General features: G+C 41.9%; 1 protein-coding gene and 1 pseudogene across 1 annotated transcript; both read right to left on the bottom strand.

The window, feature by feature from the left end:
- Positions 1-282: 282 nt before the first annotated feature.
- On the bottom strand, positions 283-3,494 carry LOC136477280 (glucose-1-phosphate adenylyltransferase small subunit 2, chloroplastic/amyloplastic/cytosolic-like). Its single transcript, XM_066475408.1, has 7 exons — positions 3,109-3,494; positions 2,090-2,386; positions 1,527-1,796; positions 1,224-1,403; positions 795-898; positions 566-677; positions 283-441 (listed from the first exon to the last, which is right to left on the bottom strand). Exons 1-7 carry the CDS (start codon positions 3,361-3,363, stop codon positions 343-345), a joined length of 1,317 nt encoding a protein of 438 aa, XP_066331505.1. The 5' UTR covers positions 3,364-3,494; the 3' UTR covers positions 283-342.
- A 3,797-nt stretch (positions 3,495-7,291) lies between these two features.
- LOC136477281 (KH domain-containing protein At4g26480-like) lies at positions 7,292-15,112 on the bottom strand (annotated as a pseudogene).
- Between the last annotated feature and the right edge of the window lie 419 nt (positions 15,113-15,531).

Here is a 15,531-nt window from a genome sequence, read left to right on the forward strand (position 1 = left end):
AAGAGAACATGCAAGCCTATTCATATTTTAAATTTAATATTTCAAAAATAAATGTAGAAATTAAGAGGAGAAAATGACATATCAAGTATTATTTAATATCCTAAGAAAAAAATAGACCAATATATTCTTGACCGTTAGAACTGGAATACCTTCACATTGTCTCCAATTCGAGCATTCTTGTCAATGATTGCTCTTCTGATGTGTGAATTCTTCCCAATACCAATGGGAATGCCACCATTTTCGGCAAGGAGTTTCTTGTCAGCTTCAGTCTGGAAAAAAAGAATACCAAGGTGTGAGCTCTCTTGTTGCATTGAGAGCAGTGAACACTTGTATATATTTACCTCATAGTAAGTCCGCACCCATTAGTAAAGTGTCCTCTATGATAGCACCTTCAAATATGCAAGATCGGAGTCCAACTACAGAATGGTGTATCTTGCAGTTCTGTGTGCAAGATCAAGGCATAAACGTTTTAGTAAATGAATTATGAGAAATTACTTTGGAGGAAATATAAAAAGGCTATAGAAAGGTTTTCAAACATGCTACAGTACAACAAAACACTACTCACTTTAATAACACATCCTTCACCGATAACACTGTCTGTCACATCAGCATCTAGAACCTTTGAAGGTGGCAGGTGTCGAGGTTGTGTATAAATTGGAGCAGAACGGTCATAGAAGCTGTATTCAGATTGAAGGGAAACACTAAATCAGTAGGGACTAATTGAAATTGTAAGACTTGATGTGCATGCAGTGTTGTAAGTTTTGACTGCAGCACAGTGAGAAGTGAAAGCATACCTGAAATCTGGTACTGGTTTCTTGGTTATTCCCAAGTTTGCATTATAAAATGCCTCAATGGTACCGATATCTTCCCAGTAACCATCATACAGATAAGCCTGAACCTGCAGACAAAAACAAGGTCTTAAATAACATTCTGAAAGGTGGTAACCCTTCCCTCCCTCCTGCCTTGAGCTAACCCTAACCTGCCTAGGCTTTCTAGCACTGCTGTTCTTAGGCAGCACTTGACACACATAAACTTCAGATATGCACTTCAATGTAAGTGTTTAGATAATAGTAACTTTCTTCAGAAATGAAATGTCAGGGTACCAACTTATGGCATGATGACATTTGTGCGAAAAGGGTATATAGTACTTTTTTTATATAAAAAAGAAACATCAGTAAACAGAAGAAAATAAACAGCTAAAAGGTTAAATAATCTTTGCATACCCTCTTTCCAATGTTTGTTGCACCTGGAATAACCTCACTTCCAAAGTCATTGGCTCCAGGAAATTGTTCACGGAGGAGCTGAAGCATTACATCTTTGCTAAAAACATAGATACCCATGCTAGCAATATAAGGCATTTCCTTTGCCCTTACGTCATCAAGGCCAAGTATGGTGGTGTCAACCTACATCAATCAGACAGCAATATGATGTGAAGGCATTTTAAAGGGGAATATTTTAGGTTTACTAAATGATTGTCCACAAATGTATATCAAGTTAGCTTGAAAGGAAAGGCACATTATGTGTACCATCATTGCTTTCAACTGCTCTCCTTTCGGTTTCTCAGCAAACTCAATGATCCTCCCTTCTTCGTCGATTTTCATGAGGCCAAATGCAGTTGCACGTGCCTCATCCATCGGTAGGGCAGCAACAGTAATATCAGCATCCGTTTCTCTGTGTGCCTGAATGAACTTTTCATAGTCCATTCGGTACAGGTGATCACCAGCAAGAATTAGAAACTCCATGACATTATGCTCCTCAAACAACCACAAGTACTGCCTTACAGCGTCTGCAGTACCCTGAGAAAAAAATATAAAAGAAAATTAGTACTTGACGTAAGCTAGTGAAGTGCGCTAGCAAAATTTCCAGTAGATTAGCATGCATTTGCTTAAGGCATGATGGTACACTTCAAACTCATGTTCAATAACCAACTGGAATGACCTTTGTTGTCTGTTGGCTACAAATTTGATGTAGTGCGAAGCGAGAATATGCAATGGGGAAAATGTGAATATGGTGTCAAATGTTCATGTTAAAGAAATGGTAGATTTCGCATTTGACAAAATCAGAAAAGATACAACATTAGTATGGATACCTGAAACCAGTTTGGATTATCTGGGCTCTGCTGTGCAGCTAAGACTTCAACGAACCCTTCATTCTTGTACCCTCCGATGTTGCTCCCGTAGGCTCTTGAGAGGTGACGGTTGAGGGAAGCAGAGTTGAATTGCGTTAGGACATAGATCTTGGATATGTTGCTGTTGAGACAATTGCTGACAGGAATATCAATCAGTCTATAGTTGGCACCCAATGGCACTGCAGGCTTGGCACGCTTTTTTGTCAAGGGGTACAATCTAGTGCCAGCACCACCTCCGAGAATGATTCCAAGAACACTCTGAACCAACAACAAATGTTTATTATTGTATACAGCCAAGAGTGAGTAAAGTGATGAGCATCACAAAAGGACAAGGACAGCTCTGAAATTCAAAATTTATTAGTACTCCTTAGAAACTAATAACATAATCTCTGCATCGTGACAAATTAAAAGATATAATTCAAAAAAAAAAAGTTGAGACAAGTTCAAACAACGTAGGCCACTCGAGGACAATAGCAAATGGGCCATTATAATTTCTGCATCAGACCCAAAAACTAATATTATATGGGAAGAAGAAACGATTAAACTATAAATAATGATCCAAAAAATACCTAGAACTACAGCCCTGACAATATCTTGATCAATTTTCTTATTGGCTACTACAAGGAATCATATTTAACCACATGAGCCTCACAACAACTAGCATCCTAAAATTGCCACATTCATCGGTACCTAGTACATACAAAAAGAAAATATTGTACTAAGCAGCAACCACGAAACGTGCACATGAGAAGGCGACAATCCCAGCCGCCGATTTGCGCATCTAGATGAGCAACGCGTTATTCATAAAGATTAAAAAAATAATCTTTTGCGCGCGCGTCCCAATTTCCCATCAGGGACGGCAAATGCGCCTCGAAGGCGCGACCCGACGGATCAGAGACAAGCCGCAAGCGAGAGACGGCCAGGCGCGCCAAGAGAAACCGCCGCATTCCCCGTGCAGGAGGCGGGCGGCGGGGGCCTACCGTGCTGGCGTCGGGGTCCAGGCAGGTCTGGGAGCTCTTGGAGTCGGACACCGCGCGCGGGGAGAAGACGAACGGCCGGCTCCGCGCCGCAGGCGTGGAGACGGACACCCCGCGGCTGCGCCGGCCGTGGCGCTGGTGCACGCGGAGGAGGCGGAGCGAGGAGTCGCCGGAGGTGGACGGGGAGGGCGCGGCGCCGTGGTGGCGCGGAGGGATCAGGGTCCTGGACGACGGGGAGGCTATGGCGGTCATCGCCATTACTCCTGCGGTGAGGAAGGACGAGGACCCGCGTGGCGGAGCTCACGGGGAGTTTGTGGCGTGGCGAGGGATCGGTGATGAGTGAGGCCACACACTGACACACGGTCTGATCTCTGATCGGGAGTGGTGGTCAGACTGCTCGTGTGGCTGTGCGATTTTAACTCATCCTACGGGATCTTTTTATTTTTTTAATTCTTTTCTTTTTCCTAGAAGCAGAGAGAGAGAGAGACAGGAACGGCCTTAACCGTGGCAAAGGGTCTCGGCTGACATCGAGGACAAGGGATTCTGTTACAGCCTGTTCGGCTGGGCTGGCTGACTGGCTGGTGCTGGCAGCCCAGTCACGTGGGGTACTGTTTATATGAACAGTATCTTTTTAGTTAGAACGATACTTTTCTTTTATGCTAAAATAGTCGGCAGTAATAATTCATGAACCAGCAGCTCCAGCCGAACAGGCTTTTTTGGCTTGATTTTGATGGCATGTGCAAGAGAAATCATAAATAATCATGCAAAAATGTTTTGCGTTTTCTAACATTCTCACGACTGCTGCTGACTCACCCACCATGAGATTAAACTGGGAGTCCAATCTCATGCACCGCAGCTCCGCGTAATCAAATAGGGACAGAAAGATCATGTACTCACAATTGAGAATTAGAAAAGGTTATTAGGAGAATATGAGTTCCTAGCTAGTTGTGGTACTAGATTAGCGTATCATATCTCTTCTCTATCTCTATCTCTTATACAACTAAAACATATGGATTGTCAACGTTTCCCTGGCAGGACCAAACATCCCTCAACACAGGTACACCCCGCAGCACAAAAAAAACTTCCCATATAATCGCTTCCCTACCGGCTCAATTAAAGGAAAGAAACCCAGAATGGAAGGCAATGCCGTGCTTGAGGAGGGAAAAAGAAAATTAATATGGAAGGCAATGCCGTGATTGACTGATTGAGGATGGGAAAAAAAATTAGACCATAATTAGGGAAGACAATGCCGTGATTTTTCTGTTGCAACGCACGGGGGCACAGTCCTAGTCTAAAAAAACAATGATTAATTTGAAGCTACTAGCTCATTATTATTAATAATAGAGATAAATAAAAAGAGAACTTACATCATTGGCTTTAGGATTGAGGTATGTATCCTTGGATGAGGAATCATTTGCAACAGCTTTGTCACTCTTTGAAATTGGTTGCTCGGCGGTAGCACTTGATGGAGGGAAGGATTTAGATGCCAAAGCCATGTCCATGGTTGCAACTCAAGAATTAAGATCTTGAGACGTAAGTTTAATGGGAATATAGAATGGAAATTGGAGGATTGTTTTGTGTATCGAATGAGGTGTCTTCTGCAATTTATAAGCAATAGCTACTCGTACACGTGTACATAAAAGAATTCCATTTCTTTGCTTGACGGGAGAAGTTTGTTGATGGAAATGTGTAACAAGCTGTAACATTTGTTCTTTGTATCAATCAACTTTTAGGTAATGGCTTGGTTTTAAAGCGTGATATTTTGTCATATTAAGTGAAACTTTGCATCTTTTAAGATACAATACTATTCCTTAACGCGAAAAAACAAGTTTGTTTTTAAAAAATGTAGCATATTATGCAAGTTTATAGCTTTATGGCTTGTTCTCCAACGCAGGATACGACATTGGAAAAGGTTGTGTTGCTGTTTTCCAGACGATGAGGTTGTATCCGTACACTCCACGATAACTATAAGGACAAATGTAAGCGTGTTGTAATGTTGCGGTACAAGCTGCGTCAACATGCAAGAGAACAAACAATGCAAGATTGTTGTTAAGAAATCTATGCCAGAAAAGATGGCTTTATACTTTTAAGCGGTTGCACTTCACATGCCGAAGAGTGAAGTCATAGCAAACCATTTGGCGGCATAAGATTACATAAAATTGAAAAATGTATTAAAACCATGATATATGGAGTTGATCATGTGATGCAAGAGAAGTTGTACAAGATAACTATTTTTTATCTCTTAGTTTTAATTACGAATCTCTCTATGTGCAAAATTCTATCCTTAGTTAAACATTTATGTGTCTCTTCATATGTGAGACTACCAACAAACCTGAAGCTCGAGATGAATGCAAGCAAATAAAAGAGAGAATGATTTTTCACTCGATAAATCATAATTAAATTCTATGTTTCTAGAACATCTAATCATTGCATGAGTAACAAGATACATATTGACATCTAGAGTAGATATTGACATCTTATCTCTAGAAGGTAATAAAACAAATATAGTATAAATAGGGAAAACATCTTCCTATTAGATGCATGATCTAACTTTTCTATTTGATGTAAATTCACATGTAGATGAGATCTAAGATATCTTTCTTCAACATGTTTTTGATTTGTAAAGTGAAAAATGAAACATGGTTTACTTCTAATATTCTTTTATTCTGAAAAGATTAATGTGATCTATAATGATTTTTTGACATGAGTAGATCACTTTTGACAACAACATGTTCATTGCTTATGATAACTTACTTGTCACTAATCACGTTAGATCACTTTTAACACCAATGTCATGCTAAAAACTGATTTTCTTGTATACTCAACTGTACAACACGTATATACTTAAACCTACGTGATCTGAAGTGTCTATTTTTCTTAGAAAAGTAGTAATAGTTATATCATGTGTACATCTCAACACCTGTAGCCCTCTGTGCATGCTCACACCTCTCCTTGCATGTCCACCCGGGCTCTGGCGCCGACACATGCTGTGGTCTATCGCACCCTACTATCAAGTTCCAGAACATGCAACCTCAACGATGCCCCTGCTAGGCCCCATTCGACATTCGAGCACTAGGTTTGCCACTTGGGTCACAACATATTGAATGTTTATAAACCAACCTCTTGTTAGTCTCAGCCCTCAGACTGGCCGTGTGCATGACCGGGGCCACCTACCGTTTTGCAGTTCGGTGGATCAGCTAAGCTAACGTACGAGCACTAACATATGGCCTCCGCGGCTCACGTGTCAAAAGGGGTGCAGACGTGACACGCCACCACTCGGCACTCGCAGAGCCGTAGATTTGCCCCCGAGAGCGATGCCTGGCACTTGGGAGAAGGGGCCCACCACCGGAGGCCGGACAAGGGAGTCTCGTGACTTGGACGGTGGAGAGACGCCGAGAAACCAGATGCTGCCGCCTGTTCTTTGGCTTGGTCTGTCCGAGGAATATGCTCGTTGTGCAGAACATGAAGGATTGTCATTGTCTCTAACATTGATATTTAATTTTTGTCTCATCTTAGAGCAGATTTAATGGCCACTCAAAAGAAGCATTCCAGGGTATGGAATTGTTAAGTGCTTCTTAATGATATTATGATTTTTCGATGTTTCTTTCGTGTCAGGAAATGATCAAGCTATTCCCCTATCCAGAAGTTTACACAAATCTACTGGAGTGTTCCTTTTGCCAGAAAGTCAGTTACACCGATCTCCAGCCTTGCAACTTTGAAGTTGTTGGGAACTTGTAATAGGCCTACAGAATCAGCAGCCCCTATCCTCCAATTTGGATTTAAGGCCTCTTTGGATTTTCTCCTCTAAACTCCGAGCTCTAAACTTTAGAGTTAAAGCTCCAAACAAGTGGCTGAAAGTTAGCTCTAAACTTAGCCATCTCACATTAGAACTTCAGAGCTCAAAAGTGAGCTAAAGTCCTCTAAAGATTTTAGAGCTCTCAAGTTTAGAGGTAATTAACATTTGTTCTGCCTTTATGAAAGACAGCCAATTGCTCTGAACATTAGCTTTTTATACATTTACATGTACTGCCGATCATCCATATTCTCAAACAATGGCCACCATACTGAATGCAGTCCATTAACTGGACCGCTGTTGATGGCAAGTGTCAAACAAGGCTTCTCAGAGCTACTGTGAACCGATCCAGCCACAGCCCAGTAAAGCTGCTTACTACAAGATACTAATACCAGAAAAGAAACACCGTGATGACCTTGAATTTTTTTTGATAAATACTCCATGTTCATCTCTGCACTAACATCACACAAAAGCATTACCGAGTACGGTTCTATACAATCAGTTCTTTCCAATTCCATAGGTGACCAACCTGTTGAGCTATACAAGCCTACCAAAATCGCATAGCACATCCTTTCCCCTAGATTAGAACTCTACACACTTAGTAGTCTAGTACACTGCACAGCCACAGCCACAGCCACAGCCACGCACAACTGCACTTCTCTTCGGATAGTCAAAATAGGTACCAGTACCGCCCTAGTTTAACCACGAGTCTTGGCCCTCTTCATGCACATGTTGTGGAACGGGGAGACCGACCCAGACTTTTGCGAGCTGTCATCCCTGAGGGTGCCGTTTAGCATGGCAAGTTCTCGAAGCTGCTGCTTCTTGAAAAAGTCCATCGACTCATCCTAGAAATATTTCAACATATAGGCATAGATTATAAACCCAAGACCAGAATATGTTGACAACATGGTTGAAACTGGAACTAGAACTGAAAATGGAAGATTCACAAAAAAACATAGGCAAAGGTGTCCTACCACAGGTTTCAGCATGTCATCGAGAATTTCTCGGGCTTGCATAAGACGGATATCAACAATTTCAGCAGGCAGCTCAGCTTCAATCACAAGGTGGAGAGGCTCATTAAGGTGTTCATATCCTGGTTTTCCCCTCATTACTTCTTCCTGCAAGTTTTGAAGGCAGTAACATGCGGTGACCTCAACAGTCAAATAAAATAAAATAAAAAGGCAGTATAACAACAGTAGCTGGACAAGGTACACAACACTGGACATTCCTGAAGCATGAGCTAAACAAATAAATCGTAACGTAAAAGCAAAGTTACTAAGCTAAAACTAATACCCAAGGACTTGGCACATACACCTGTTCCTATACAATATACATCAAGTTTGTAGCCAAATGCAATATTAGCTTGCTCTATTCAGATGTGGTCACTAAGGATGCCAGTGTTGGTCATATCCACTGTTCCCTTTGTTCCAAATTATAGTTCACTTTGGTTTTGTCGCAAGTCAAACTACCCTAACTTGGACCGAGTTTCTAGAAAAATTAATTAACATCTACAAATCCAAATAAACACACTATCAAAACATATCTCATGGAGAATTTAATAAAACTAATTTGATGTTTTAGATGTTGGCGCATTTTTCTATAAATTTGGTCAAAGTTAGATAAGTTCGAGTTAGGACAAAACCAAAGCAAACTATAATTTAGAATGGAAGGAATAATAATGTAACTATCCATAGGACAAAACAACACATAGATGGACAACCCAAATTAATAGGGTGTTTGGTTTGAGGAGCCACTCCATCCTAGATGAGATGGTGCATCATGAGTTCATTCCTCAAATTTTGTAGAATGACTCCATTCCTCATACTAGTACTAATTATTAGCTTGTGAAGAATAAGCGGATGATGCATCAACCTATTCCATTCCACAAACCAAACAAAAAAGGCTGAGGAATGAGTAGAAGATGGACCACCTCATTCCTCAAACCAAACACACGCTAAGAGCATCTCCAAGAGTTCCCTAAATCCCTTCCTAATCCTTGGTTTTTAGCAAGATGAGAAAAACCCCCTGTCCAACAACTCCTAATCTATCCTCCTAATCTTTTAGAACTTGGAAAAGTCACCATGTTCCGCGTAAAGTTACGCGCTTCCGAGTCGCGCGTATCTTCTCTCTCTCACTCGTATTTGTCAGCCAATCTAAAGGTGGAAGGGCGTGGAAAGAATAAAGAGTAGGAAAGGGTTCCTGATGCAAATGTACAAGAGAGAAAGAATATATAAAAATGGTTAGGATAATTTAGAAATAGTATAGGATTCCTGATGTAAAATTGTCTTTTATATTTTAGTAGTAGAATATTAGAAACTCTTGAAGATGGTCTTCTTTATTCCTTCCAATAATTTTTTAGGAGTTGTAAAACTTCATGTTTTTAGGAAGAAAATATTGGGTACTCTTGGAGATGCTCTAAGATACTAATATACTATGACTACTGAGCAAGTCTTTCTCCAAAGTGGCTAAAAATGGCGAATTCTTGACAAGGGAACAACACGGTGCATAATGACTCAAGAATTTACAATAAGAATAGTAGCAGTGACACAAATCTATATTGTCACAAGCAGAAGTCATAAACCAAGATGAAACCTACCTTAGCAGCGTCCTTTATGCTGCCGCGGCCTCTAATCAGGACTCGACAGTCGGTGTTTGCCTCAACTCGCTTAAGGGAATTTCCCCTTGGACCAAGTAGTCGCTCCACAAAGTTGAACTGTAAAGCACAATGCCACACTCATGCAAAATTCATCTGTAGTGAACAACAAAGGAACTAAGATATGGAAGCAACTTCTTACATTAGGGTATTTCTCCACAGGAATGTCCATTCTCATTGTTTTCTTCACAATAAATCCTGAGGAGCTGCCTTGTGGGTTGAGCCAACTTCTAGATAGGATGGAACATGCTTGCTCCCTGAAATATAAAATGAAATTTGGCCCCAAGAAAATCAACTACTTGAAAACAAGAACATTCTAGCTTAACTTGATGCAGAATCCCCAATTCAAGAGCTGGCAAGAAATATGTGTGACACTGTAATCTCACCAGTTATGTCAAATTCATTTTCAGATTCAGCAAAATGCCAAAAATCTAAGTTGAAATTGTACTTAAATCATACTTGAGCAGCTTTACACTTTAATGCCGAAATTCCAACTTCTGGAAATTATTTAATGAACTGGAGTAAATTTTGTAATGAGAACATAGCTAATCATTTAGTCATTATACACTGCAAATTACAATTCCAAATAATCTACAACAGACATTTCCATCTTTAACTTGGCTAGATTTCACCAGTGGTTGCATAAGACACACCATTCCTAGAAAACTAAGGTGTTAATGGTAGATAAGTTATTCCTCTAAATTTACGATACACGTGTGGTCAGTAGGTTTGAAAATTTTGTGTGGCTTTTTGAGAAGTTAATACGCAACCAGTCATCAACTTCAGAGGTGGGATAAGAATTTATCCCTAGAGGCTACAACACTTCATTATCAATTGCCTGGTGGACAAAAAAATATTGCAGGGTATTCAGCACTGATAAACATCAACAGCAAGAGACAAGCCATTAGTTCATTTAGATATTTCACATCACCACAACTCATAAGAATAAATAGCAATAGTTACGTCAGTGGTCAGTAATCATACTTCAGATGAAATTGCTGGCACCCAACCATTCATTTCAACAGGTCTTCAATTTGGTATTGCTCCTCCATTTATAAGGGGGCTACCATGCTGATAGCCAGGTTGATCTAAAACAGGAATCCCCAAGAGTGCAGAGACATGCAATATTTCTGCTCACAGTTTGGAATACCAAGCATAACAGGTACCAATAAGTTAGCATTACGCATTGAAGCAGACGAGTCAGAAGTTGACGGATAAGCACATCAACTTGAATTCAACATTTTTAAAGTTCATTCAAACTTTTGTAGTCATGAGCACACATAAATTTTCAGAGCAGCATTGGCTGTACATGCCAGGATTAGCATCAGCTACCCAGAAGCAATCAAAGCACAACACTATTATCTCAGGAAACTAAAGCAGGGTCAGCTTCCACTACTGCCAAGTCATGGCTCTACGACCCAAGTCTTAACCCTCCACGAATCAACAATTTGGAATTTATTTAAATCCAAGGTGATGGCTATGCTATTCAAACAAAGGAAAATCAAGGGAATAATTGAAAAAAAAAGTGGAACTGGTTAAATAACAGTAACAACCATACAAAGATGTCAGGAGCCTTTCTCTACAGTATCTATAACTATGTTTCTCTCTCCGTTGTGTACCACAGTAAGTACCTACTCTTTTCTGAAGTTGCTTCCATTATATAAACTAATGTTTAAGCCTATATCCAGTTTGGTTCAGCTTACTCCCCTCAACTATTTCAGTTGGTCCAGTTTACCCCTTAACAAGATTGTTATTTTTGTTTCTCCCTGTTCAAGTTGATTTTAAATTTTAAATTTTGTGAGGTGATAGCTGACACCATAATTCATGTTAAAAAATACATCATAATTTTTTATCATTATTTTGAAAAGTTAGGACACCTAATAATATATTAATACTAGAAATACAAATTTGCATGAAACATAAATACGGAAAGTTCATAATGTTTTACAAAAAGAAATTGTGATGTCTATTATCACCTCACAAAATTTGAAAATCAAACTCATATGTGGAGAAACAAAACAAAATAAATTTTGTTAATGGGCAAATTGGACCAACTGAAACAGTTGTATGGGGGGTGGGGAGTATATCGAACCACATGTTAGTTTCAGGGGTTATCTAGACAACTAAACTTGAAGGGAGTAATTTGAATTTTTTTTCCTTGTATAAAGTTGGGATGGGAAGAAAATGTCAAATATCCTACACAACTGTAGCATCAGATTTATAATGTGCAAGAAAATTGGAACCCTGGTACTTCCAAGTTGCCAGGTGCATCAATAGTCAAGCTACAACCAGTTTGCACTCACAGCAGATGGAACCACACTCAAATGTGGATTTATGCAAATTTAGTTCATTTAGACTATCTCCAACGAAACACACCCAAACCAGAGATGCATTTCGTGATTTAGGTCGCACACAGTGAATGAGTCCCTCACCCGCAACCTCTCTTCTCCAACAGCTACGCAAAAATCCTCCCCTGCTCCCTCTCCTCGGCGGTGAAGACGGCGACAGAGAGATCCGGCGTCGAGGCGGGGCTTGCCCTGGCGCGGCCGGCGCGGAGGCAGAGGCAGATCTGCCGGCCCGTCTTCTTCTCCTCAACCGGCGCCCCATCCTCTTCCCCGTCGAGATCTGGCGCCCTTCTCTTCTCCTCCACCGGCCATCCTCTTGCGTCCCCAAACACACGAGGGCGGGCGTGCAGTGGCCCGCGCGGCGGGGAAGATGCGCGCTCGCCTGGGCGTGGCCTGCGGCGAGGAGGATGTGCGCTCGCCTGGGTATGGCCCGCGCCGGCGAAGAGGCTTTCTCGCCCGTGCCTCCGTGCGTGGCCCGCGCCAGCGAGGAGGTCCGTGGTGTGGAAGCGTGCTCACCGATCGGCGTCGAGGCGGGGCTTGCCCTGGCGCGGCCGGCGCGGAGGCAGAGGCAGATCTGCCGGCCCGTCTTCTTCTCCTCAACCGGCGCCCCATCCTCTTCCCCGTCGAGATCTGGCGCCCTTCTCTTCTCCTCCACCGGCCATCCTCTTGCGTCCCCAAACACACGAGGGCGGGCGTGCAGTGGCCCGCGCGGCGGGGAAGATGCGCGCTCGCCTGGGCGTGGCCTGCGGCGAGGAGGATGTGCGCTCGCCTGGGTATGGCCCCGCGCCAGCGAAGAGGCTTTCTCGCCCGTGCCTCCGTGCGTGGCCCGCGCCAGCGAGGAGGTCCGTGGTGTGGAAGCGTGCTCACCGATCTGGATCTGGAGGTGAGCAGCGCGAGAGGGCAGCGTCGGCGGCTCCCTTTCCTCCTCCTCCTCCACTCTTCCTGCTTCCCTCTCCCTGCCCGCGTCGCCGTAGTCCGAGCCCGCCACCGAGTCGCCCGGCGCCCTCCACCGCGCTGGAGATTTGGGTCGTGTGTCGGGAGGACGCTTATTTGCCTTCCCTCTCTCCTCCGATGCAAAATGCGTAGTCCGATTGCCTGCCCAGTTGGAGGGAGATTTTTTACTATAGACCATGCATTTTGGGTTTAGGTCGTGAAATGCGTAGCCCGTTGGAGACAGTCTTACACCCATTATAGGTAGGGATGAAAACGGTACGGATATTTTCCGACCGTATTCGAAACCAAATCCGTTTAGAGGGGTTGAGATCTGTCCGAATCCGAGTCCGGATATCCAACATCTGATACCGTATCCGAATACTCAAATCGCATATTTATGATGTCGATATCCAATCGTATCATATCCGACATAGTTGACACTATCCGTATTCGAATCCGAATCCGGACAGAAATATGAAAACAAATGTAATATCGGTGATATCCGTCCGTATCCGATCCGTTTTCATCCCTAATTATAGGTCCACCACTGCATATTTCCAGATTAAAAAATTCTACTTGTACATCATGTGCAGCTCTCCTGCGTTTTTGGAGAAAAAACTTGTACATCATGCTAAATCATACAAACCAATAAGTTTGTGCAAAATATATTCATTTTTGCATTTCTCGTCTACTTTGCACAATAAACAAACGAACACGTATGCACAGAAACAGTAAGTGTGCATGGTTTGGCACGTGCACAACTGTGCATGTAGAATTTTGAGGATTCTTTTGAGTGAGGAAGTTCATAATGGTTGTGATTGAACTTTCAGTTCACAAAAGAATTTCAAGCTGTTTTTCTATCTACAACTCGGATTTGAGAATTTTAGGTATATATTTGTATGTCTGCAGTGATTCTAAGAAATTAAACCAACAGCACATGGGAGAACAATATTTGCATAATTATTTGTATGTCTCCAGTAATTATTCACTCAGGAAAAATAACTATGCCTCTTTCCAGGTAGACAAGAAACTAAATTTAGTGGATGTGTTACTAATGATTTACCTTGATTCAACAATCGAGATGTGCATGGAAGAACTTGCATGAAAGGGGCAAGCTTTTGCTTCTCCGCAAGCAACTCTGCAATGTACCTAGAAAAGAATCACAATCAGTGAGCCCACACACATATGTAACAACAGAAAGTGGATGCTCATCAACTGAAATGTCGTATTGAATGGGGGGAGATCCCTTAGAGTCAGGTCAAGTGGATTCATGGATTTGTTCAACCTACCAGTTGATTTTGCAACTCAGCATTCAATAATCAAAATTGGACTCAACAAAAGTGCTGAGGTGCAGTCTAAATGATCAAGCTTCCTCGTTCAATGTTTCAGTTCAACAAGATTGTTTGATTGTGACACCAACCAAACATCAATAGTTCATATCAACTACAATCTATTAAGCAAACACCAGGAAATCAGCTGAAATTGCAAGGATCAGTTCACAAATGCTCAGTAACTTCGCTCTTACAAATCCCCCCAAAAAACAAAAGATCCATGTTTCAATTCCAACAATAAAAACTCATATGAAACCAACAAACATCTCCCAGTATCAACGCCAACGCAGCCATCAAAAGCCTAAAAATCGTAATTTAGTGCATAATTTTTCAAGATTCATGTAACTATACAAGTTCTTCAGTCCTCAATCTATATAAACAAGCCTTAGAGTTCTAAACATGGCAAAAGTCCAACTCGATGACCAAGTCCTTCACTCCTCAATCTATAAACAAGTCTAGACATGGCAGAAGTCCAACTCGACGACCACAGTTATTGAGCCACCATCACGCACCTTGATCATCTAAAATCCACACGGATTGGGGCCATCAGTAATCTTTAGCACAACGAACAGTCATTCAATCAATCCAATCCCAAGCCAAAATAAACCAGACAGGGACCACCAATCAACTCCAAGATCCATTTTTTTAGAATATTCGACCACAGAATCACCAAACAGACCCTAGTCACGGTACTAGAACAAAAAAAAACAATATCACAGCCATGAGCTGGAAGGGCAGTGGATAAAATCAGGGGGCGAGAGGGCTCAGAGGCCAGGCGTACTTCTCATGGTCGGCAAGGCGGAGGTGAGGGGAGTGCGGGCCGGTGGATGGAGACGGCGAGTAGGCCATGTAGCGGCTGCCGGAAGACATGGTCGCCGCCGGACTCGGGGCAGAATCTATCCGGGGAGAGTACGAGCAGATTTTTCTTTTTTTCACGAGGAAAGCCTGCGAAATGCTGATTGGTGCGCAATTATATCAAGACCCTAACGCGCATGTGCACTCTGATAGTTCAGAAATTACACATATATCCTAGCAGAAACAGAATTGGTCCTTTTTTTTCTTTTTTTCTTTTTTAGGACAAAGGCACAAAGATTTTCTAGTTGTCTATAATCGTTCCAACTGGTATCTAGAATTTTCAAGCATTTTGGAAAATTCTTGTGCTAATATTATTTAGTATTATTGGCGGAGAACAAGTGGAATGTGGGTATATTAATTAATCCTTATGACAGTATGATTCTAATAGTCTCCTAGATTTTGATAGCCTTGGCTTAGCCGGTTCAAAGTGCATGCTTGAAGAAACTAGAGCTTATCAAACGCCGGTTCGGGTCAAGCTGAAAAAAAATATCACGTCAAAATATTTGGCCCGAACCT

The sequence above is a fragment of the Miscanthus floridulus genome, chromosome 8, assembly GCF_019320115.1.
Source record: "Miscanthus floridulus cultivar M001 chromosome 8, ASM1932011v1, whole genome shotgun sequence".
Classification (NCBI taxonomy): Eukaryota; Viridiplantae; Streptophyta; class Magnoliopsida; order Poales; family Poaceae; genus Miscanthus; species Miscanthus floridulus.